Here is a 25859-nt window from a genome sequence, read left to right as displayed (position 1 = left end):
AGCATAGCTTGAAACAGCTTCAGGGTCCCTATGAAGTCTTGTTGTATTTGTCCATGTTAGCAAATGCTTATTCAGGAGAAGGGTTAAATGACCAATGAACATTTTCTTTTCTGATGGGAAGCATCCAAATTTTATAGATGCAGTGAAAATTGCTTAGTGAGTGCCTTCCTATAAGTTGCTATCAGCAACACACACTAGACCCTTTCCTCATCTGAAAAATAATGTGATGGATACCTAGCAGAGGGGCTGAAACTCAGGACGCTATGTTGAGAATTGTGTCCATGATTTAAAATATTATGTTGCCACTGATGGCTTGAAAATTTATATTTCCAGCCTACACTGAATCCCTTATCTCCAGGCAGTTAAATCCAAGAGCCAATGAAAATCTACACTAAGACTTCTAACTGCAATTTTTTTTATTGTGGTAAAACATATGTGTTATAAAAGTTACCACTGTAACTATTTTACAGTGAACGAGTCAGGGGCATGAAGTATACCCCAATGTTGTTCAACCAGCACCACTATCTAGGTCAAGGACTTTTTCATCACCCCAACTGGAAACCCAGTACCCATTAAGCTGCAATTCACACCACTGGCCAGCCTCTACCAGTCACTAATCTGACTTCTGTGTCTATGGATTTGCCTTTTCTATTTTTTTTTAATAAATGAAATCATACAACAATAAAAAATAATATGCTGCTGAGATATCTGCAAACATAGTGCTTAAAAAACAGGATTTAATATATTTGCTCAAAAAAGAACATTCTTTTTTTTTTTTAATTTTTTTTTCAACGTTTATTTATTTTTGGGACAGAGAGAGACAGAGCATGAACGGGGGAGGGGCAGAGAGAGAGGGAGACACAGAATCGGAAACAGGCTCCAGGCTCTGAGCCATCAGCCCAGAGCCTGACGTGGGGCTCGAACTCACGGACCGCGAGATCGTGACCTGGCTGAAGTCGGACGCTTAACCGACTGTGCCACCCAGGCGCCCCTCAAAAAAGAACATTCCTACATATTATTCAACAATCTTTGTCAACAGAGATAATCTTCGCTATACATGGACATGCGTGTTTATGTACACGTTACATACACACATTCAAAATAGTGCCCAGTTCAAAAGATTTTCAGCCACAGACATTGAGTTACATGGTTCTGCTGAAGACAAACTGCTACAGCACTTTAAAGACCCCTTTGTTTATTCCTCCTGAGTGACTCATGGTTTTAACTTTCTAAGCTGCAATTTTGCTGTTGTTGTAGATGCACACCACACAGGTCCACAAGGGAAAACCTGTGTGATGGATTTGGGGCTGCTTTAATCTGATTTTTTGATTGGCAACTGATAAAATCAGTCAAAACTGGTCACATCGTCTTTTTGTGTGAAACCGCCTGTGATCAGTGAACATCACTTGTCTGATGGAAGGGGACGGCACTGCCCATTTTTGGAGAAGACTTTCTTTGTGGGCTTCACTTTGTCTGAGCCCGGACTCATTTGCAAGGCTTAGGAGCTACAGCAGGGAGGGGCAAGGGAGGAAAAACACACTCTTACTTGATATCTTTGGAATTCGAATTTGTTCACTGGGGCTGCCATCTCCTCCATCACTGAATGGCTTAATTTCTATTATATAATCTTCATCAAAAGGCAAAGAGAGCTCCACTGATGTTTTATTTGTCTCAATGACAGATGTGCTGCTTTGTCTGTTCCATCTGTACAAGACCTGCCAATGCAGAAAGAACAGGTGTCACCTGCTGTCCTCACAAAAGCCCCAAAGATGGAGCATTCATTCGTTCTCACCTCTGGGCACCAGCGAAATGTGGGAACACGGAGGTTGTCAGACTGCCCGCACGCACTTGGGAGGCTCATTTATACCCAGGGGCACGTCTGCAGCCACCATTTCATGATGAGGAAAGAGTTTACAGGACACTGCAGCATGGGGATGGGGTTAGCATGAATCACCCACCACGCCATGTGGCCTCACATAACCTCTGGAAGGCTCAGATAATACACCTGGAAGATGAATACCTCTTGGAGGATGTACAGAGCTCAGTTATACATGAGGGGCTCTGGCGTCGGAATCAACTTGGCCACTAGAAAGAGGACCAAAGTCCTCACTACCTCTCTGGGCTTCATTTTCCTCATCTGTAAAACGGAAACAATGACATCCACCTTTCTGGGGTGTTTTCAAGGTGGCAAAAGGACTGACTGTAAGTAAAGGACTTGGCTCAAATGAAGCATGTAAGACATAGTATTTATGAAGGCTTAAAGGGAACAAGAGATAAAAAATACACGTGGCAAAGGTGAGAAGCACAAGGAAGGCATCATACGTTATTATCACCATGAATCCTTTGGAGAAAGCACATTTCAACACAGGGAGAGATTTCCAAAAGGCAAGGGCGGGAACCCCCTTTTCCTTGCACTGAGACCCCTTTTTGAGCTATGTGGAAAACAGGGTATTATGTGGCAGTCACTGTCACTCCAGAAGTGTCTATAGCTTCACCGGTCCTATTCATGCATGGTTCCCTTCTTGGCCTCCCCTGGGTCTGGGTCTGGGTTGGTGGCTCATTTGGCAAGGTACCCAGCTAGGTCTCCCGAAAACACATCCACCTGCCTGCCTGGTATTTCCTACTCTGACTGCCATCAGCTATGATCAGAAACAAAATCTAAAAGCCTGGACAAGTGCATCTACTGTTTTGGATATAAAGACTGTGCTGATAACTATCCCATAAATACTTTCTGATGTTTATTGTGACCTAGGTCCCTTATTGACATCACCATGTTTAACTGTCACAGCAGTCTGACAAGACAGGCATTATTAGTCCTTGCCAAAGATGAGGAGCCTGAGGCCGGAAGATGTCACAGAGCTAGTGAGAATTCCTAACCCGTACTCTTAAATCACTACAATCCAGTACCTTCAGTTTCTGCTGGTAGTTAAGAAACATAGGGTTGGGTGAGATCAGTGGTCCTCAGTCTTGGCTGTGTGGTAGAAACACCTGGGGAACATGAGAAATACTGACGCTCAGGGGTTCTCAACAGGGTGGGAGGGTTGAAGGAAAAATTTTGCTCCTCTCCCCCAGGGGGCATTTGGTGATGTCTGCAGACATTTGTGGTTGTCACAACAGGTGCTACTGTTTATTGGGTGGAGCCCAGGGATGCTGCAAAACAGCCTGCAATGAATGCAGAGGACAGTCCCCACGCTGAGAGTTATCCGGCTCAAATTGGCAGAAGTGAGGAGGCCCAGGAAGCCTGCTATGGCTCCACTCCAGAGGTAATGCTACAGAGGTAGGGGCCAGGCTGCGGTACTTAAAATGAGTTTGGGGGCGCCTGGGTGGCGCAGTCGGTTAAGCGTCCGACTTCAGCCAGGTCACGATCTCGCGGTCCGGGAGTTCGAGCCCCGCGTCGGGCTCTGAGCTGATGGCTCAGAGCCTGGAGCCTGTTTCCGATTCTGTGTCTCCCTCTCTCTCTGCCCCTCCCCCGTTCATGCTCTGTCTCTCTCTGTCCCCAAAATAAATAAACGTTGAAAAAAAAAACAAAAAAAAAAACGAGTTTGATGTGATGTTAATGTGGCTGTAAATCTTGCATTCACTCAGAGGTCCTCAAGCCTGAGTGTGCATCAGAATTGCCTAGAGGGCTTGTTAAAACCCAGGTCACTAGACCCCACCCCAGAGTTTATGATTTAGTAGGTCTGACGTTGGACTTGAAAATCTGCATTTTCCCAAATAATGCCACTGCCTCTGGTTCAGGAACCACACTTTGAGAACCATAACATTTGCTTACATTTCAAAATTCTGACCTGCTGAAGTTAGGGACATAAGGCCACTCTACTACTGCAATAAAAAGCAAACACAAGTAAAATTCATGAAATTCCCTTAAAATGGTATAGATCCCATTTGTTCCCTGGCATTTCATCACCTTAATTTATATCTCTCTAATACACGGTGGAAAACACAATTTCCTTAAGGTGGAAAGATTCATAAGTGTCCCCTTCCTTCTCCGGAACATCAGTTGTATCAAACTCAGCATCCCCTCGCTAATGATCAGGCTCAAATAAATCCTCAGGCACATTCAGGAGTGTCAAAGCGTCTCATCACGGCCCTTCAGGAACACGGGCTGGCTGATGGGATGCAAGGGCACATCTGGCTTTGAGGAATAAATTGCTTCTTTGATTTACCTCTGGTCCTTGCCAGAGCACAGAGACTTCAACTGGTTTCAAATATAAATCCAAAAGAAACCCTTCCAGGAAAAAGCAGCCTTGCTATCAGCACTGCTTATCAGTCTTGTAATATTAGGGACTGCATTGGAACCTAAATAAGAGCCTGTAAAACCTTTATTTACACCAAACACTTGGTTCGGCTGATTGACTTGAAGGCTGTGCTTGCATTTCATATAACCCAGGGCAGAAGAAAAGCAGAAAGAGTGGATTCATGGGAGTAATGATAACAGTAGCAAACATTATTGAATGCTTACTTTGTGCTTCAACACTCTATGTTCTTCTTTTACGTGAAAAGTAAGAGTAATTTAAACTTTGTTCTTATCACATTAGACAACCTGACATTATTTCAGTTATAGTCTATTTCTCAATGCCTGGGTGAAACATCAAAGTGGAGATGTGTCCTAATTTATCAAAGATGATGAGTTTTTCCCCAAGAATCAGTAGGAGCCACTGAACTGGAGCCAATGGATCTCTGATTTTCTTATTAAATGTAGATCAATATATGAAGTGTCCAGACCATCAGTACTCAAAAAGAAAGTGAAATTACCGCCTCCCAAAGGTGTGCCTTGTGACCTGGACTTCAGTGACCCTTCAGGGATGGCCTTAGTGCACAGTTCTGTGCCTGTGTTCTTGCAGCTGTGGTCCATGGATATTTTTAAATCACTGAGATGCTCATAATCAAGACTAACAATACGACTCTCAGCTACATCCTTCCCCTATCCCTCAAAGTGCATTTTCTCTGCTCCTTGTTCTTCACTGGACGTCCCAAACCGTTTCCCTGTATACTACAACAAACGACATTCAGGTGTTTTTATGTTGTATGGCTGTTTCCACTCTTTGGCTACAACCACACACGAGTGGTCTGGTTTTCGAGACCACTGTAGCAGAGAGAAAGATGAGGCGGTGATTGGTATCAGAGCGCCTAACTGTGCTATTTTGGCTTATGCTTCGATTCAAAACATAATCTATAGAATCTGGCAGAGAACCTCTCCCCACCTCACTGACACAGACATATACTTGGAGCCTGGAGATGTCCTCATAAGCAACGAGAGATCTGTCACCACCTTCTACCATGTTATGTGACACCTGGCCCTGGGCAACTTCATTGTGGCTTTGGAGGGATCTGTCTGACATCTTCAATGAGGCCAGAGAACACTGTATGTTGTAAGTAGTAACACGGTTACCTCTTGAGACAGGCATTGTTATTACTCTGATTTCAAAAATGAGGACACTGAGACCTGAAGATATGCAATTTTCCCAGGGTACCATGAACAGTAAGTGGTAGATTTAGCATTCAAATGTTGGTGGTCTGGGTCAATAGCCTAAATGCTTAACTCAGTCTAGTTTGGCCACGATCTGTGTGGGAAAATTGCTTCCCTACTCTGGTATCTGTCTTCATGAATGCAAAACAAGGGGGTTCATTAGTAGAAAACTGACAGTCCATGGGTCACATTTGACCTGCATATGTTAAGTGTTTCGCTCTGCCAGTGTTTATTTCATCTTACTATTTTATTTTATTTTGAGTTAGATGTCAACATTTACCACCCCCCCCCCAAAATTATACATGAAACAATTTTGGGTTCTACTAAAAAAATTAGAAGATATTGCCACACTGTTTGGTAATAATAGGCTAGAGCCCAGAATCCACTGCCTCTTCTGGACAATGAGAAAATCTCTAATTCATCACAGTCTCCAATATTTCCTATTGCATCACGTTGGCATGTGCCCACCTCAGGACCTTTGCACATCTTGTTCATTGTGCTTGGAACACTCCTTCCCAGAGAGCTGCCTATCTTCTTTCCTTTTTCATGGCCCAACTGAAATGTCTAGAGTAAAAGTTCAGAGAAAAATGAAGATACTAGGAAATTTCTCCTTTAATAAAAGAGAAAATGCAGCCCTAAGACGTTAAGTGATTTAGAGTCACATAGTTAATAGAGGACCAAAATGTGGGCCTCCTAATTTATGCTAGAAGACCCTTCCAGAAGAGTTTGCTCTTATAAAAGGACACAGGAAAAGTTCTGCAGATGAGTTTCTAGGCAATGTTGCTCTGTTGGCAGAATACAAATCACTGTGCCATGTGAAGGAAAGAAAAGGAAGTCGTGACAAGGAGCATTTTCCTGACTTCTTCTCTACTCATGTTACCCAAGGTTCTACCACCAACTACATCCACTCCTAATTCCAGCTGTGCTTTGACCAACGACTTTGCAACAGGCCCATGTCCTTTCATGAGCTCCTGACAGTACTGCCTCTATGCTACTCTCAACACTTCCTGCAAAAATGCCACACACCACAGCTTGCACGCCAGTTTTGTCTGGCCTGCATTGCATTGCCCCACACATTGCTTAAAAGTAACACAAAACAAGACGGTAACAATTCCTGTTAATTGTGGCACCAAGGCTAAACACTCTTTCTTTTCTAGCTAAACAAAGTCAGACTAATACTATGGGAGCAGGCAAATGAATTGTCTAAAAACTCCCTGGTTTCTTTTTCTCTCTATAAATCTCCCTAATTACAGGAACAGGAACCAAAAAAAAAAAAAAAAAAAAAAAAAAAAAAAGGACAACCAGGACAAGAACAAAACAAAGCTGACAGGAGAATTGTTACAGATGCGGTTTTTCCAGAGTTTTTGAAGACACACCCATAGGTTCTTCAACCATTTCTGAAAGACTCTGCCTGAGTCCAAAGAATCAGATTAGGCAATCTCTAACTCTGGCCTGTGGCCACGGACCATTTATAAAACTCAGAGCAAACCACTCTGGGGACAGAGATTCCTAGAGAGGCTGTGAGGCATCATCAGGGAAAGTGAGAACATAGTTCATGTGCCTTTGTGTGAAGAGACTGTTCTCACTAACAGCAGGATTAGGAGCCTCTGCAAAAAAGAAATTACCCACTTTGTATCCTTTTACTTCCGACTCATTATCTAGGGCCTTCACTTGATCCCAATTCAGGATAATTTTGGAGTCCGATGAATTCCATATGATGTTTCCGGGGGGTTGACTTGGTGCTATAAAAAAATTAAGATATACGAAGTCACAGATTATTAAGTCTCAATGGATTCTGAGGAATATCTCCTTACTAGAATTCAAGAGTGGAGGCAATTTAATGGGCTATTGCACTAATATGTGTCTTCAAGGTCACTAAAATCTGACGAGATACAGCATTGCAAATGGAAAAAGATTCACTTGGTCGCCTAACATTTATATCTAAAAGAAGTAGCCCTTCCCAATGAAGAGAAAAACATTTATCTTTCTGTCCTCTGGAGCAATGAATTTTGCATGGTATTCGGAAAGGTTCAGTTAAAATGCTAAGGTAAATTTGAATACACATAATGATACCAATTAGTATGCAAATGATCACTGGGAGGTGGGGATGGGGAATGAACTTGGGATACGTCTGATGAAATCCCTAAAATATTTCTGAACAAGAATGTTCTTACGTGGCTTTCTGGTTGTCACATTGACCGTTGCGCTGGACGGGCCTGTCCCTGCAGTATTATATGCCTTGACAGCTAAATGATACAGCGCGCTGCCTTTTAAATTGGTGATTTTTGTTGATGTCTGATTTCCAATTGTTCGTATTTTTCTAGCATTTTCTTCCTTGTCATCATGTCTCCAGTATTTAACCTGAGAAAATAAAAAGGAAGACTGTGGGAATCATACCTATTAGAGATATTTCCAATGGTAGCAGCTTTTTATTTTTTCTTTAAATTTTTTAAATGTGTATTTATTTTTGAGAGAGAGAGACAGAGCACGAGCAGGGGACGAGCAGAGAGAGAGGAAGACACAGAATCCAAAGCAGGCTCCAGGTTCTGAGCTGTCAGTACAGAGACGGATGTGGAGCTCAAACTCGTGAACCGCGAGATCATGACCTGAGCTGAAGTAGGATGCTTAAACCACTGAGACACCCAGGCGCCTTATCTGATCTTTAAAATGCAGTTCTGATGATGGAGTTGATGTTTTCCTACCAACTCATAAGCAGAGCTTTCAGAGCCAAGGGCTTTGTATGCCCCGAGCACTCCTGGGCAGTATGAAGGGCTCCCTTTCCGTTCTCAGCTTCATAGTGAGATAGAAAGTGGGCACAACCATTGTTGGCTATTTCTCACCTTTCCCCCACATTTGTTTTGAGTCCAAGTGGATACTGGGTGTATCAAAAGTCAAAACTCATTTCTCCATTCTTCTTATAAATTCTTAGATCTGCATCTATTTTGAAAAAGATTTCTGGAGTATAGCAGGAAAAGGGTGCTTTCAGCATAGAATGTCAGTGGTTCAGTAAGTATCTGCTAGAAGCCTTAACAAATCCCTCTAAATGGGAATCTGAGTCTTTTTCCCAATAGAGTGTATGTTGAAGTTCTCCCTGAGGGGTGCATCTTTCCCAGACCCAACGCACATATCTCTTGCTTACCTCATAGCCTTGTATCCGTCCTCTATTCTTCTCCATGGGGGAGGCCCAGAAAACTTCAATGTCTGTTGCAGACAGACTTCTGGCAAAGATGCTGGCTGGTGGTTTGGTGGGTTCTGCAGATGAGTGTGGAAAAAGTGATTACTTTATCAACTGCATCAGAAGAGCTTCTAAATACTGGCATTATAAGAAGCAAATTGAGGTGCCTGGTTGGCTCAGTCAGTTAAGTGCTGACTTCAGCTCAGGTCATGATCTCATGGTTAGGGAGTTCAAGACCAGTGTCGGGCTCTGTGCTGACAGCTCAGAGCCTGGAATCTGCTTTGGATTCTCCATCTCTCTCTGCCCCTCCCTGCTCATGCTCTGTCTCTGTCTCTCAAAAAAAAAAAAAAAAAGTTAAAAAACTTTAAGTAAAATTCCAAGGAGCAAATAATCCATAGTTATATTACAGCCTTTAGTGATGAGGACACTAACACTCATTTTATAGAAGAGCTATGATTAACAGCTAGAAGGTAGTTGTGACAGAAATGGTAAAGACAAAGTCTTTGATTTCTAAATTTGGGGGTAGCTGGAAGGGAAGCAACCCAGGATTCCTTAAGTTCAAGCACCAAGTTTTCATAGCTAGCAAATCCTTTAATACACACCTTCTTTAAACATCTCTTTTTTTAAAATGTTATTTATTTTGAGAGAGAGATAGAGAACGAACAGTGGAGAGGCAGAGAGAGAGGGAGACAGAGAATCCCAAGCAGACTCCACACTGTCAGCATGGAGCCCGATGCAGGGCTCAAACTCATGAACCATGAAATCATGACCTGAGTCAAAATCAAGAGTAAGATGCTTAACCAACTGAACCACCCAGGCGACCCATAATACACATCCTTCTTAATCAGCATTTGTCATAGGTGAGAGTCCTAGTCACTGGATTATGAAAATAAGAGCAAAAGAACAAAGGGAAGCCAAATGACTTGACTAAGATTCAGGAGAGCCTGTCAACACTTCAGTCCTAAAATCAGCAGCATCTCAGAACTGAACAAATAACAAATATATAGGCAGCATAAGCCATACCTTCTTCTGCAGAATATACCACTGTGGTGGGACTGAAGGGGCCTTCTCCCTTATTGTTGAAGACGCCCACTTTAACCTCAAAGGGAGAGAAGGGGCGCACACTCTCATTCCTGAACACGTATCTGGAGGCATCGGCTGATGCCAGCACTGTCAGCATCCAGATCATTTTGCCATAGGGCCGGAAGGCCACCACATAGCCAAAGCCTCTACCATTCTGTAATTCCTCAGGGACCGTCTGGGAAAGAAGGGAGGCAGCCTTCAGAAATCACAGCAGTTCGATTCAAATGCTACAATTGTTTTCTTTTACCCTACCTCCCACAATCTTATACATACATTCTTCCCCACCTATCTTACTTGGGGTTTTGTCAAGAGTATTAGGCTTGGGGCTTGCCATCGGTATGGATGAGGTATCGAAGTAGGTTAAACAGACAAACAAACAAATAAACAAACAGAAAACCCAGTGAGAATTTGCAGTGGAGAGCCTGGCTTCTTGATGGGGGAGACCCAGCTCTGAAGTTCTTGCAAATGAAAGTCACTGGACAGTTGATCTAGAAACCGACATTCCAACATATACCATCCAATAAGAATCTTCCTCCAGGGCCAAACAGGCAAAAGACTTCATTGACGAAGACCGTCTTGGCTCAAGAAAGCTATTCCCCCTCAGAAATGAGGAGTGAGGCTGGAGGGGGTAATTTCTTTCACTGCTGGGGCTTTGGTTAAATGCAAGATCTTTAACTTTGGGGGTAATGTCTAGAATCTTCCAAACACATTAAGAACCCTTTCTAAAACTCCAATCTCATTTCTCAAAATCAATTTTTAATAAATTGGTGACTAACCTACCTCCAAGTTGTTTAAAAACCACCTTATAAAAGAGGACTCCAGAAGCAAAGCCAAATGCCAGGAAATTGTGCTGGTACACTGAATCTATTGCTGGCAGACATTTTAAATCAATTGGCCATGCACCAGTTCAGGAAGAAAGGAAAACTGGTTTTCTTTGAACCAGCTTTCATATATATATATATATATATATATATATATATAGTGTGTGTGTGTGTGTGTGTGTGTGTGTGTGCGTGAGTGTACACACACACACACACACATTTTTTTTTTCTTGTGTGGTCTTCCATTTCATGATTGTTTTTTCTGTGTTAAATCAAATTAAAACTTAACTCAACAATTGATGGGCAAGCGCCACCTTTTCTTGCTGGCAATAAGCTACGTGAGAGGGGGTGTTTGCACTCAAGTAAATTTCAGCTCTTAACAAGAGAAGAGAAAATTTCTTCTATTTGTTTAACATAGAGAAAAAAAAAATAGCCTAGGCTAATGTATACTCCTTTTGTTCCATGATTCATTTACCTCCCAGGTTATAACCAGTTCAGATTTGCTGCCTCCGCCACCACTGACGTTAGCTGGGGTGACTTCGGGGACTGTGCAGGAGACAAAAAAACAAGTCATATCTGGTGTTAAAAGCAAATGAGAGGAAAGAAGGTTGCCTGACAGAAGTGACTCACTTTAAGCAAATACTCTGATAAACATATATCTTTGTCTTTTGAGATCAGAAACAGTGTGGTCAAGTGGCCCAAAGCATCAGCTTAAAGAAGTGAAACGTACCATGGAAATTGCCATTAGTTACCTGTTTCCCATTCAACAAGGTATGCATGTTATGTGACATGTGTGACCAATTGTTCAGCTCCGTCCCTAGAGGCCAAGCTTCAGTGGTAGGAGGAAAGGACAGAGGTTCTGGTTCTAGTGCTTGGATAGGCATTTATTAACCATGTGGTGATACACAAAAGACAGACAATACACACTCTGCCCGTGCAGAGCTTACAATCTAGTTGAGGTAGAGCGCACATGCAGAACATACAGAGGAATGGTGACAATAAAGAACAACACGGTGCAGAGAGAATGGAGAAGTGCAGTGGCGTTCTGAAGTAGCAGGCTGCTCAGAGTAGGGATGGGCTAATGGCTTCTCGGAGGAAGGTGAGTTTTGAGCTGGGTGCTGAAGGAAGTGGTGGACATAGGTTGACCCCTGGCTCACTGTGCTTAACCTCTTTGATCCCCAGTTTTCTCTGTAAAAGAGGGGAAATTAGGCTAGCTTCCTCCCCAGGATTGCTGAGAGGAATTAATTAAATTACAGTTTTGGAGGGGTGGGGGGGAAGAAAGCATAGGGGATTAGCTACATTATCATCAGGGAAATGAAAGACCCCATTGGTGTCTGGGTGTGTTCCCTTGGTTAAAGCCAATGAAATAGGTCTAGATGGAGTTTTGTGCAAGAGTAGGGTCAGACTTCCCATCTGCTTAAGGACCTTGCTATTATTCTTTCAACAAACATTTGGCGTTATCACAGCTGGGGACTCTACAAAGACCCACACCTAGGCCTCCCACATTACATGAGAGAAGGAAATGTACAACCAATGCAGATGAATTCATGTTATTCCCTCCCTGTGCTCATTCTAAGCTGTGCTTACAGAGGGTCATACTACACATACATACTGGCCTCGTATGAGTGAGCAGGATGTTCTGAATCTTAGCTTCTGGGAATGGTTTATACTCTAAAAAAAAAATCTTACTAAATATTTCTGAAGAACTTATTCCTTGTGACGAGTGATTTCTGTGTGTTGAATTCATTTGAAATGTGGGGTGTGCCTTAAAAAAGTAAATCCTGGTTGAAGAATCTTGGTGACAAACGAACCATTGAAGGAAGAGGTGGTGTTTGGAAGAACTAAGCACAGAGTGTCTCTCCCTGTACAAGGAGACCCAGGAATGAGTGAGAACTTAACTCTTGAACTCAATAAACTGAGCATCTGCGGGTCTGGTTTCTGATCATTATGAACATTCAAGGGAAGGGGGTGCTAATACAGAGCCTCATTAGGGCTGAAGAGCAGGAAGAATTCAAAGCCTTTTCCTAAATAATAATAGCCACTGGCACAGACTCTCCGTGTCCTGGATACTACTCACGAGCCTCTTCTGTCCTCCGCTTCTCTGAGGGCCGGCTGGGTTCCCCGATCCCAATCACGTTGGCCGCAACAGTGCGGAATTCATACTCGACCCAAGGGTTCAAACCCACGACAGCCGCTGTGAATGTCTTCCCATCAATAAGTTCTGGCACTGAAAGACATCAAAAGGTGGAGATACTTTACAGGATTCCATGTTAAGCAGATAGGAACTTCCACCCGTCATGATTACTGTTACTGTGTGCAGGGCATTGTAGGTGGTCTGAGACTAGTTGTACAGCAGCTGTTACAAGGAAGTCATCCCAGAACTCTCTATACTAAACTAACAAGTTCAAATGAGACACCAACAGATGACATTACAGTATTCAAGGCCCAAAAGTGCTTGACTGTAATCATGACTGTTGTTACCTGACACGTTTTTCAGCATTTACCGTATAGTATTGGGCACACTGTTCAATTTCTACAATCATTCTATGAGTAAAGTAAAATTGCTGTGTTTATTTATACAGATGAGGAAAATGCGCCTTATAAAGATTGTTACTCATTCAAGATTGCGCTGGATTTGCTCCTTTGTCCATGTGTTCCAAGCTCTATAACTTAACATAATAATGAATCTACAATATTAGAATTCTGTAATATTGCTGACAGTGAACTGTACTAACCTATCTCATGAAAGAATCTGTAACCACAAAAGGAATGGCCACGAAGCACACAAAAAAGAAGTCAGAGAGGGAGAATTTGACAATATTCACCTACTAGTATTTGGAGAAGGCTCCTTCCCAAGAGGACATGGCCCACTGTTTTGACACCATAAGCCATGAAGCTCTGGACATTGCCTCCGTGCTCACTGAACAACTTTTTGAATTTTAAACTGGTTATCATAAAGATGTCTCATGTGAGGGGTACCTGGCTGGCCCAATCACTAGAGCATGCGACTCTTGATCTCCGGGGTCATGAGTTCAAGCCCCACGATGGGTACAGAATTTACTTAAAAAAATAAAACAAAAAAAATAAATAAAGATTTCCCATGTGGCCCAGAAGATTCAAAGGGAGGTTCCCTGTGGCAAAGCTGAGGCCATCACACTGGTCACTAGGATTCGGTGGCTGCCAGCCTCCTTATACCACAATTACACAGTCCTAGCCTACAAAGGTAAAAAGTGGGGCTCTGGAGTCAGATCATCTGGATTCTTAACCTGAATCGACACTTAGTAGCCCAATGGCCTTGGGCAAGTCGCTTAACCTTTCCATGCTTTGGTTTCCCTATCATACGATGAGGCTAACAACAATATCTATTCACAATGCTGTTGAGAAAATCCAAGAAAAGCACTTAGCAGAGCATATCATGTAGCACATAGCAAGGGTTCAACAAATTCTAGTGTTTTTTTTTTGTTTCTTTTTTTTACCATCACTATCATCAGCAGCAGCTTCATCCTCCTCTTTTCTTTCATTATATTTCTGTAGCACTTCCTATTTTTAAAAAAGTTTCACAATCATTTCTCTTTTGGGTCATAACCAAATCTTATCATGCCCCTTTAACAGAAGAGGAAGATGCATAGTTGTATAGAGATGTGCTGATTAGCAGAGTCAGGGCTAGAATGATCCCCTAACTTTAAGATTTTTGCATATCTTTCCTTCCTAAGCACTTTTGAGATTCAGAAGAAAATCAATGAGCTGGAAACACACAAACCCATTTCTGAGGTTGGATAAGCTGAAGTAAAAAAAAAAAAAAAAAAGAGGTTGTGAAAATCAATAGGATTCATCTGAATTGCAGAAAACCAGGCCTATCACTCCATGTATTTCTACCTCAAGACATTAAGGTCACACAGCCAACTCTTAGGAACTAGAAGAGTGTGTATCTTGCTTGCAAAAACTACTTGTTTGTCCATTTTTCCTCAAATGAAACCTAGATAAAATAACAAAAAGAGTCAATTGCGGGGGGCAGGGAAGGTATGGTCAACTCACATTCCTTTATTTTTCAAGTTTGACAATCTTCTCAGGGCTCTGCTCCACCAGGGCCATGGGCCTACCTGGCGGGGCAGATCTGAGGGCCTCGCTGCACCATCCAATCTGTAGTAGTGACAAGCGATGTGTACAAAGGGCAGGGGCTTAATCAACACAAGTTTATGACCTGCGCTTACTGGGAATTCCTTGTTCATGGGGAATAATTGCAATCCCTGATCCCCATCATGAGTGGGGTTCAACGGGTTACCTGCACCTGCCGGTGTAGGGTAGGCACATGCTGAGCCAGGCAGTGTAGTACTTGTGTAGCCCCCAACATCTAAGGGCATCACAGACATACTTTTTAATATAACAAAATCTCATACCTCTTTATGCCCAAATTTAGCTATCTAAATAAAAATGGGCAGCAAGTCAAGGGGCTCGAGGCAGTCTTTAGTTATTGTTTTTTTTGAGAACACTATATAAGCTTTTACAAAGGCTATGTAGACTTGCATAATCCACTGCTTCTCAAAGTATATCATTAATAGTAAACATAATTTTAGGTAATAAGCAGATTGATGCATTTTATTTTTACAACTAATGTATTTTATTATGTATGTTAAGAAAAAATATAACCAACATACAGATCTATCATGTGATAGACATTGTTGCTTAGGATAAGTTAAAAAACAAACAAAGAGCTGATATAAAGAAAAACATTAAATGAATGATAGTACCATTAGATGAGGTCTAGGAAACATTTGTAGTTGTGTCTGAATGAGAACCTAGGTGGCCCTTGGTTTCTGCCACAGTGCTTTGTCCATTATGCTGAGTTTCAGAAGCCCCTGTGAAAGACCAGCACCAGGCATCCAATATGGTACCTGTATTGACTGCTTGCCAGCCTACGGAGAACGGAGTCCTGGCTTGAATGACATACATGGTGATGGGGCTGTGGTTGTCAGGCCCGGGTCTCCAGGAGAGCTGAGCAGTGGTATCGGTAATTTCATCTATGGTCACAGCTTCTGGGGGTCCTGGGGGACCTGTGAAAGAGCAAGACCCTCAGAAGGGAGCAGTGCATTCAAATGTCCAAGCAAATGATTGCTTAATTGAATGCAGAGCTGTTCCATTCAACCATTTGTTCACCCACTCACAGATTTATCACTTGTCAGTTCCCTTTTGAATACCTCTTTGGGTATCCAGAATTCTTCTGGCTCTGAAACTACAGAGATGAACGAGACATGGCCCCTTCTTTCTTTCTTTCATTTTTTTTAAGTTTATTTATTTTGAGGGAGGGAGAGAGAGAGAGAGACATGGGGGGAAGGGGCAGAGAGAGGGAGACAGAGAATCCCAAGCAGGCTCTGCACTGTCAGCACAAAGTCTAATGCGGGGCTTGAATCCATGAAATGTGAGATCATGACTAGAGGTGAAACCAAGAGTCAGATGTTTAACCCACTGAGTCACCCAGGTGCACTGACATGGCCCCTTCTTTCTAGGGGCTCACTGTATAATAAAAAAAAATAGGTAAACAAAGAATTAAAATAGAGTATCTGTTCCAAATGCTAGGAGAGAATACTGGGATACCACAGAAGTCCAAATTCCTTAATTCATCTATCATATGTTTACAGGTTTCTGGTATGGGTCAGGCAGTGTTATCTGTGGATAGAGTAGTGATAAATGAAGATAAGAGTCTTTTGGAAATGGTCATTTCTACCACTGAGGCTGCGGATGTGAGCAGAGAGGGCTTTAGAATGTTGGTGGTCGCAGCACTGCTCCTACATTCCCATTCCTGCTGCACTGTAATTACTAACCCCACTCCTGTCCCGCATCATATGCAAACACACGCTTGTATGCAAGGGAGCTGCTGTGAAAATGACCAGTGCTCAAAAGAGTCACCAGACTGTGGCTTTTTCATTGGAACTTCAGGACGGGGCTGGAATCTAAAGACTCTCTCTCATTTGCAGTTTCCATAAGTCATACCTCTATTTTTCCACTTATCTTCCTGATGTTCATTGTTTCTGCCCATGTACTTAAACCATGGAGGCAAGAGGAAATCAGTTTTAAACGAAGGCTTGGAAATCATAAATAAGTAGAGGGATGGAAAGCAGTAGGCAAACACAAAATATCAACATGGCCCAAGCAAAGACCCGGAGCTGTCCTAGATTCCAACAGAAAAGCTCTTAGTAGGCAGTTAAATGTATCTGTGGCAAGGCACAAGTGACCACCTCAGGAAGGAAGGTGATTGTGAGGGAGACAGGATGACAAATCTCATGTCCCTAAGGAGGGATTAAGGAGATATTCCTAGGAGGGCTTTGTTCAGCCCCATAGAGCTTTCAAGTGTACTGCTAAATATGACTGGGCCAAGTCACCAGGCAGGGAAGAAAGAGACGTCTAGCAGAGTGCTGAAAAGTTCAATGTAATTTCCTGAAGTAAGACTTTGTTCTGAGATTCACTCTTGTACCCTTCCTATGATGTCCTAACTTTCTCTTTCTTTTTTTAAAAATCATTTTTATAGACCTACAGGTGAGACTAAATTTAGCTTCTCCCTCCTACTCCTGAATGAAAGGTCTGGAAATCTGTATGCTGAAACTGATTAATTTTCCATGGTGACATTTGAACATGTCAGTCTAATGCCACCTGGATAGAGCAGAGGCAAACTTTGGTCTTAACCAGATAAAGTCCAGAAGACAGTACCATCTTCTTGTTTCCCACTAGCTTTCTTATCCTAGATCTATGCCCCACCCCCATTTCAATGGGTGCTCTTTTCAGGGCCTTTAAAATCAAAGTACACAAGCACAAAAGTGTTCCCCTCCAAACTCCTCAATAAATTAAATTGATAGGAATTATCTGAGCCCATTGCTGTCAACCAAATAAAGGAAATGAAAGGGTGTATGAACTTGGCCATTGGAGATGAGATGGCACTTTCAAGCTTTGTTGACGCTGTGTGCTCCTGACCAGTGTGGAGATATGACCTCACAGAATGTTTACCAACTTTGTCTTGGGGAAGTTGGGTCACTCTTTCAAAATGACAAAATGAGCAAATGTTTATCCTCAGAACAAAATGTTCACATGGCCAGGGGCCCACAGATGTTTCTGTCACAGGCAACAGAAGAGGGAATGTTGGTGTGAGAACAGTGATTCTGCTGCTCTCCCAGTGATGAATGACCTTTCCACCTGTCTTAGTGCGACAGACTAAATAAAGCAGGTATCTGAGAATCAAGGAAGCTGGAGCCGAGACTCAAGGCTTTACCAGTTTCAGATACACAAATCTCTTACAGGGCAGTGGAATGCATTTCTGCATCCTTTCTGTAATACGCAGAAAAGCTGCAAGAGCAGAGCTAAAGGAAATAAAAGGAAAGATTATGGTTTAAAATGGCATATTAATTTATTGGCCTTATTAACTGATTAGACTAGATTTTCTTTTAGACTGAGTTTGCAAATTCCTCTTGGTATTTAATGTTATTTTCTGTGAAATGAAGTATACAATATCATTTAAGAACTTCAAGTATTACTGATTTAAATATTTATTAGTCTAATTTATTGGCGTTTAAACTGCTGATCTGAACATTATCCTAATTAAATAGAGGATAAATTTTCAGCAACAGAATTCTTTTGTCCCCAGGGGTAGAGCAAACCAGCTCTCATGTATTTTAAAGTGGAAATAAACACGTTTCTATAAGTTATTCAATGGGCAACTCAACCCAGGTTGCAAGTTTTTTTTCTCTTATCTGACTCTTATCTGTACCATTACCTACAGAAAGGTTTTTGTAGGCAATTTAAAGAGGAACTAAAGTAGACAGGATGGAAAAGCTATTTTTCTTTAACCTCTCTTGACAATGAGTTTAAGTAGCTAACTCCCACACATCTCCCCCACTCAGGTTATGCCTAGAGGGCACAGCAACACTTCAGTTGCTTCCCACAATACCTTGTTCACCCTGCACTCGGATTCACCCTGCCTCCACAACTAATTTCCCCTGGAGTTTTGTATGCTTGCACTCAAAACTCTGCTGGCTAGAGATTCCTAAACACCAATAGTTAGGGTTCAGATGAAGGAGGTGCTAGACAAGAGAGTATTTTGATGTTCTGATTAGGCTTTACTTTCAATACTTTTTCTGAAGCCACTGTTATATCAGTGCCCTAAATCACTCATTTGACTTAGCCCAGATGAAACATCAAAAGGCACTTTTAATACTTTAGAAAAGCCTTGTGCATGCATCGGTTTGATTCTGGTACGTATCCTGCTTCCCAAAGATTTTAATTTCAATATAAAAATATTTCTGGGGCACTTAGGTGGTTCGTTGGTTGAACGTCTGACTCTTGATTTCAGCTCAGGTCATGATCTCACAGTTTGTGGGATGGAGCCCTATGTCGGGCTCTGTGCTGACAGTGCAGAACCTGCTTGGGATTCTCTCTATCCCTCTGTCTCTGCCTCTCCTCTGTGCGCACACGTGTGCGCACTCTCTCTCTCTCAAAATATATAAACTTAAAAAAATATTTCTTAAAACTCCATTTACTTCTGTTCCTTTATAAACTGGTTTCTTGGGGCTCAGGCAGGGCCTGTGTAGCCATTAGGTTGAACTTAGGCCATGCTGATAGTGCTCAAGAAAATCTCACAAATGTCATTTTGTCATTTGTCATCAGCCTCCAGCTTATTTACTACATCCTGGGCAGTTCCTCTAAAGGCATATTTTAAGAACTGTATAGAACTATTAACTTTAGGGAAAAAAGGGAACTGAGAAAATGTGGTGATTTTTCTGAAGCCACTGTTATATCAGTGCCCTAAATCACTAATTTGGCTTAGCCCATATGAAACATCAAAAGGCACAGTCTGATCCTTCTTTAAACTATTTGCTTTTGTTAATCCAAAATTATTCTAGAAGGTCATATCAACTCCAACAGCCATAAATCGGGGCACTCGGGGCACTCACAGGAGTTATTTTCAGTATGGAGTAACCGGATTTGCTCTGCACTTTCTGGTGATACCCCTATGAAAAAGAGATCCGCACAGAACTTCTGTAGGCTGTTAACCACTGTTTACAATGTTCAGCTTCTACCTGACTTTCTTCCATAATTCTCAAGTGGTGAGGTTTTTAGAAATCTGTGCAGCGGTAGATATCATAAAAGCGTTTCAAGAACAGAAACCAGAATTCCACATACCTCTGACAATCAGGTCTGCAGCAGCAGACAGCCTGTCTACACTTGTTTGGACCATGCAGACGTATTTCCCAGCATGCTTCAGCTGGATGTTTCGGATCATCAAATCACCAGCTGAATCCTGCTGATAAAGTAGGGGAAAGTGGCTACAATTACTTTTTAATGAGCTCTAAATATCATTATCACATGAAGGACACTGTGACTAATGGATTTATTTTACACTGGCTGATGAAAACATTAGTGATGCAAGCCATAGCCTATTAAGAATATGTGAGCCTGCTTGAGAGATAAAAACGCCAACATTTTCAGGACACACCTTAGACAAGACCTCAGGTATGTGGCTTCTCTGGGTCTCTGGAGCAGTTTGCGCCCATGTTGGAAGCACTTAAACTACTTACGGTGGCTCTCGATTTAGTCCTGTGGGTTGCTTCAGATATGCGCTGAGCCTGAAGCCTTCACTGGCATTCCAATACTTTGGAACTCTATATTTAGAAAGGGGAGGCAAGCCCACATTTGGAGGCATCTGCATTTTACTGCACAACTCTGTCTCATAGCCAGCATTTTGATTGCTCCCAGATTTGAATTAAAAGATTATGAGGACCAGACTCTCTAAGGAAATCTAGCATCACCTAGTGTGGAATGCTGCTAATTTGTTTTTCAAATGCCAAATGCAAGTTTGATTAGCAGATGAATAGGACTGATTACATCCCAGTATGGATGTCTGTGTGCCACAGAAATGTTTCTACTCATCCACCAGCATGGTACTTTTAATAAATATGACAAGATGTCTCTGCAGGTTATCGCAAAGGTGGCATTTTAACCAAAGAACATGGCTACACCTTGGAGGGTGGTTATTCAAAAGCTTGGAGAACAGGTGGCTTGCGTATAAGTGCTCTCTACAGGCCAGATTCAGGAAGCTATGCTTACTTCTAACCTCCCAATGGATAACAAGATAACATAGGTTATTTTGGTCCTGATGCTGTTCTTCCAAATGACAACAATGTTGGATAATGCTTAATAGTATTAGAATGTGGGAACCATATATTAAAGCTGAATACTCACATGTTCTACGAGGTCAGTGCTCTTGTTATCCTTACTTTACAGATGAAGAAACTCAAGCACAAAGAGGTTCTATGACTTGCCTAAGATCACCTAGGTAGTAAATGGCACAGCTGGGATGTCAACCCATAAGGTCAGGCCACTCTACCATCCAGAAAGACCTTATTCTCATTCTAAATAAGGTGTACTTAATTCCCTCTGTTTTAGAGCAACACATCCCAAATTTACCCAGGACAATGGAAGACCTGGAACTGCCAATAGTTGTAAATAGGTTGAGAAGAGAGGTTCAAGCATTCAGTGAAGGGAAAGTTGATGGTTGGTCCTCAGCTATCTTGGGCTGTGATTTCATGAAAGTCTCTGGGTATTAGCTCACTGACTACGCCTGCTGGGTGAGGTTGTGAGAATCAAACAAGACCGTACATGTACGTGAAATCCTAAAAACTGTGAAGCACAGAGTGCAAATTGGTATTACTGATGACCATGAGCGATCATGTCAAAGGTATTAAATCTAATTCAAGAAGAACTGTGGTTTTTTTTTTTACCTGAAATCTGTTTCATTTTTAACACTTGGGTTCTCATTCAGATTGTATTTACTAATCAAGTTTTATAATTGCTCAGTAAAATAGGATAATAATTGTTACCCTATCTCACAGGTTTTCTGTGAGGATTAAAGAGCCTATATACATGAAAGTGCTTGATAAATCAGCAGGCACTTTGCAAACAGAAGCCATCATCGCCACCATTATTGGTACTTCTTCACCCAACACATTCGTGTGTTAGGACTCTTGAGTATAGGTTTCAACAGAAAATATGCCTCACGAGGGGGCACGTGCAGGGAAGACAGAAAGCTGTATTTGTTTTAAGGAAATGTATACACTGTGCCAATAATCCATTTTATTCACCAAGGGCTTAAGGGCCGAGGAGACTAGCTATAGCCTGGAAATTTCAGAGTACAGCAAAGTATTAACAGAATGTGCTGTCTTTGTTTACAGATTTTGGCCAGAGTTGTGTTTTTAAAGTAAAACTGAAACAAAGACAAAAAATAAAGTCAGGATTGAGGAAAGAGTCTCACACAAGGAGACCACAATAGCTTTCTCTTTTCCTTTGAAGTCACCCAGATCAAACAGTTCAGTGAGATCTACATTCATGTTCCCACCACAATGAACAAAACAGCACCAGGTTATTTTCCCCTGCTGTGGTCTGTTCTGTTTCTGACAGAGCACTTGGAGTCTGTCAAAGGACAATGGAATAACAGCTTTTCCAAAAACTGCTATAGGCTGGCTCTCCCAAGCATAACTTCCACTATGCTGACCCAGGAAGCAGAAACTGCAAAATGGCTTGACTTCAGAATTGCTTCCTTACCTTTTCTATTGACAAGTCCTACCTCTACAGACATGAACGATCCTGGTAGCTAATATACTTATTTCTCACAATTTGTAGTGCTGTCCTGAATCTTGCACTTATTAGCAATAACTGATTGGTGTTAGCAGAGTTTCACAGAACAGACAAGCATTTCCCACAGGAAAGGCTAACGAGAGTGATTCCACAGAGAGCTCTCTACGGAAGGTGGTCATTAGAGCTTGACTCCATTAGGGGTGTCTCCACCTGTGCCTCAGCCCTGGCTGATCAACAGCCAGTCCAGCATAAAGTCCTCATGTGTCTGACTGACAGGGCATTTATTTCAATGAGTCAGGCAGCTGTTCTAATTGGTTGGTGCCTGTGCTGTTCTGGGAGATAATATTTTTAGCATCTCTCCTGCCCAAGACATTGGTCTTAGTATGAAAATGAATATTCTGCTTAATCTATGAAAAGTTTTCTCAATTTATAGTTTCCTGTTATTAACATCAATGTTACTCTTCCTTCAATTAGTACAACTATTTAAATGTATCAAATACTTCTTTTGTGGTAGGCATTGGGCTATGAACTTTTCTAGACCCGAAGGTATTTAATATCTTCAATGCCCTTGTGAAATTAATATTTCTCCCACTTGGTTTCCAAGCTGCATCATATCAAAGAAGTCCATAGTGCTTAATATTGGCAATTTCATACATACCCTCAACCAGGGTTCCAAGAGGGAATCCCTAATGACCCAAGGCATCCACAGATAGAATAAACTAACTTCTCTCCTACGTATCCAAAATAGTACCAGTTGTATATGATATCTGGGAAAATTGACAAAATGCTCAAATAACTCTTGGTGTTCTGTGAGAGACATCATTTGAAAAGGCAGCAAGAATGTAAGTCAAGTAATTAACATGAGTAGTAATATATATGGTTGAGTGGAAAGCAGATCCTCAACCTATCATCTGGATAATTTTATAAACTAGCCCATTTCTTCTCAACATAAGGGGGAGGTGAGGCAAAATGAAGTGGGCACATTGGATTACTATGGCAGGGGCTGGGGAAGAATTTTTGGATCATAGCCTCATTCTTATTTTCCACTGCTTTATGGTTGGACCCTCCATAAGAATGGCAGTCAGAGTGAATCTTCATTACTAGTGAGCATGTAGGACTGTGGTAGGCACCCCAAAATTTTTTGAGAACAAGTGTGATAAATACAAATTGTTTCCAGATTTAACCTCATCTTGGCATGTGTTCAATGGTAGTATGTATTTTTATGGAAAGTAAGGCTTTTGAAAATTCAAACATTTGAATTCAAAATTACCTGGATACTAAATACTCTGATCAGACCTTCAGTCAAGAAAGAGAGCCCTAATGTCGCAATGATGTGGCTCCAAGGGGAGTTTAATCAGCTGCCTAAAAACACATGAGTAAAGTATTCTTAAGATATTTTTCTTAACCAGGTGCCATGATATATGGTACTGTATGGGGCACAGAGCCTGGGTTTTGAAGTTTAAAGCTGAGTTCTGCAATTTAGGGCTTTGAGGCCAAGGCAAGCCATAAAATTCCCCTGAGCTTCAGTTTGCTCGTTCATACATAGCATGGAATAACTAGCCTATAGCATTGCTGTGAGGGTTACGAGGACTGCCATATAGGCTCCACTAAGTAAGTGGAGCCATGTTGATCAGGCAAAAAGGAGCAGGAATTAACCAAGAATTTCTTAAAATAAGGTGCTTGAACAAAATAATCACAGAATAACCATACATTTCTTTTCGTGTTAGTCTAAACAAGTTGAGTCACTTTTGAGAAGTTCGGTTGCATACTGAATTTCCCGTAGATAGTCTGATATTAATACTTACCCCTCCGACTCTCTCAAAGTGGTCCCCATCTTTGTCAAAGTCTATCAGGTGTCCATTAAATGACCAAGTAAAGACGATGTCCAGCGAGTGATCATGTGTTACCTGGCATGGCAGAACAATACTTTCTCCAACAGTGACATCCATACTGGAAGGGGGGACCATCACCCTTGTTGGATCTGGAGGGTGAAAACAAAGGCAAACAAACAACAAAGCCTGAGAGCTTGTGTGGAAATAAAATGCAGGATCCAAGAGCAGGATAAAACACTAAGTAGTTTTGCTTTATTTTTTCTTAGGCTGTGACCAGCAAACCTCAGTCATCTGGGAAGCTGAGACTCAGGCCAGGAGGTCATTTTTAATATGAAAAGATGAAAACACTCATTATGAGAACCTTCACAGAGCAACAAAACTCAGTTGGGGAGCACTGAGGTTAGATCTCAGAAGACACTCACGGAAGGGCCCACTTCTGGCAGTCCTGCTCAGAAATTGCCTCTTTAAAAAGGTTTTCATATCTCCCCAGTGTCACTTTCTAGTGACAGTAATTCAGTTGAGTACAAACAGGGAAAAGCCATGTTAATTTCAAGTTTGGTTGGCTTTTTTTCTCCCTATTATAAAAGTGATAAATGCTTAGTATGGGAAATTTAGGAAATTCAAGAAAGTTAAAAGAAGGGACCAACAAAACCAAACCAAACAAATCCTACTTACTATTTTACTGTCCAAATAAAACCTCTATTTTCATTTCGATATAATTTTCCTCTGTCTTCTTGATTTATAGTTTTTTAGTTGTTTTGTTTTGCATTATTATAAACACGATACACATATGATTTATCTTTTTTCCTCTGCTTACTATGATATAGATTTCTTTATCCACATATTTTTATAATCTGCATCATGTACTATTAAGTTTATAGTCTCAGCCTATTTGAAACTAAGACAGTTTAGCAACTTTTATTATAAATGTAATATAAAAATTCTGTAATGAACTCATTGACAAAATTATATATATTTGTATATGTAGATTACATCTTTAAAATAAGAACAAATTCACTTCTAAATTTACCCTTTACATTATGATTTTAATTGAAAATGAAATGGGCTTGTGTAGCTGAGACAGTTTATAAACCCCAATACTACATTCACATGCCAATTATCTTTTATTTTTCCACTGTAACATTATTTCATAAATGTTGTCAGAGAGTACAATGGTGGAAAGCAACTTGAATTAAACGTAAAGGTCACATAAGTACCTAAAGAATGAAATTGTGAATTCAGCCATATTCCAGAAATTTCTCCGCTCTAAACCAAATCAGACAAAATCAACCAAACAAACCATAATAAAGAAGACAAATCAGAAGCGCCTTGATGGCTGTTGGTTAAGCATTCAACTTCTGCTCTGGTCATGATCTCATGGTCTGTGGGTTTGAGCCCCACGTTGGGCTCTGTGCTGACAGCTCAGAGCCTGGAGCCTGCTTCAGACTCTGTCTCCCTCTCTCTTTCTGCCCCTGCCCCACTCGCACTCTCTCTCTCTCTCAAAAATAAATACACATGAAAAAAATTTTTTTTAAAAAAGAAGACAAATCAAAAAGCAAACAAAACAATGAAAAAATTTTAATACCCTTCAATACTCACAGGATTGTATTTCAGGCTGTGGGGTATATAAATATTAATTAAGTGTACCTCCCCAACTAAAATCTCAGCTGGAAATTTTGAAATGATATCTCATAGAACACGTTTGATGGGCCTTACTTTCTAACAACACATACTAAATTTCTTTAAAGAGAGTATTTAAAAGAGTTTTTCTGCCCTCTTCTTATCCAACCATGGAAAGCAAACATCTCAAGTCATTAGAAAAGGAAAGTCTGTGTCCATAAACAGATTATTATCTCAGGTTG

At 41.4% G+C, this 25859-nt stretch overlaps 1 protein-coding gene across 7 annotated transcripts in view; it reads right to left on the bottom strand.

Moving 5' to 3' along the window:
- The window catches only part of CNTN4 (contactin 4), an 899609-nt gene that overhangs the window by 4078 nt on the left and 869672 nt on the right, over positions 1-25859 (bottom strand). For 6 of the 7 annotated variants that reach the window (XM_045051879.1, XM_011280163.4, XM_045051878.1 and 3 more), the window contains 10 exons: positions 23971-24146; positions 19715-19835; positions 15442-15600; positions 12627-12776; positions 11025-11095; positions 9669-9903; positions 8610-8722; positions 7645-7831; positions 7100-7212; positions 1547-1715 (listed from right to left, as the gene is read on the bottom strand). In XM_045051879.1, the coding sequence (XP_044907814.1) occupies positions 1547-1715; positions 7100-7212; positions 7645-7831; positions 8610-8722; positions 9669-9903; positions 11025-11095; positions 12627-12776; positions 15442-15600; positions 19715-19835; positions 23971-24146 (1494 nt within the window). The remainder of the gene's footprint in view (positions 1-1546; positions 1716-7099; positions 7213-7644; positions 7832-8609; positions 8723-9668; positions 9904-11024; positions 11096-12626; positions 12777-15441; positions 15601-19714; positions 19836-23970; positions 24147-25859) is intronic. The other variant, XM_019824595.3, reaches the window with a different exon arrangement.

Source organism: Felis catus, chromosome A2 (genome assembly GCF_018350175.1).
Source record: "Felis catus isolate Fca126 chromosome A2, F.catus_Fca126_mat1.0, whole genome shotgun sequence".
Lineage (NCBI taxonomy): Eukaryota > Metazoa > Chordata > Mammalia > Carnivora > Felidae > Felis > Felis catus.
The sequence above is the reverse complement of the archived record's forward strand: the minus strand, read 5'-3'. Positions and strand labels throughout refer to the sequence as shown.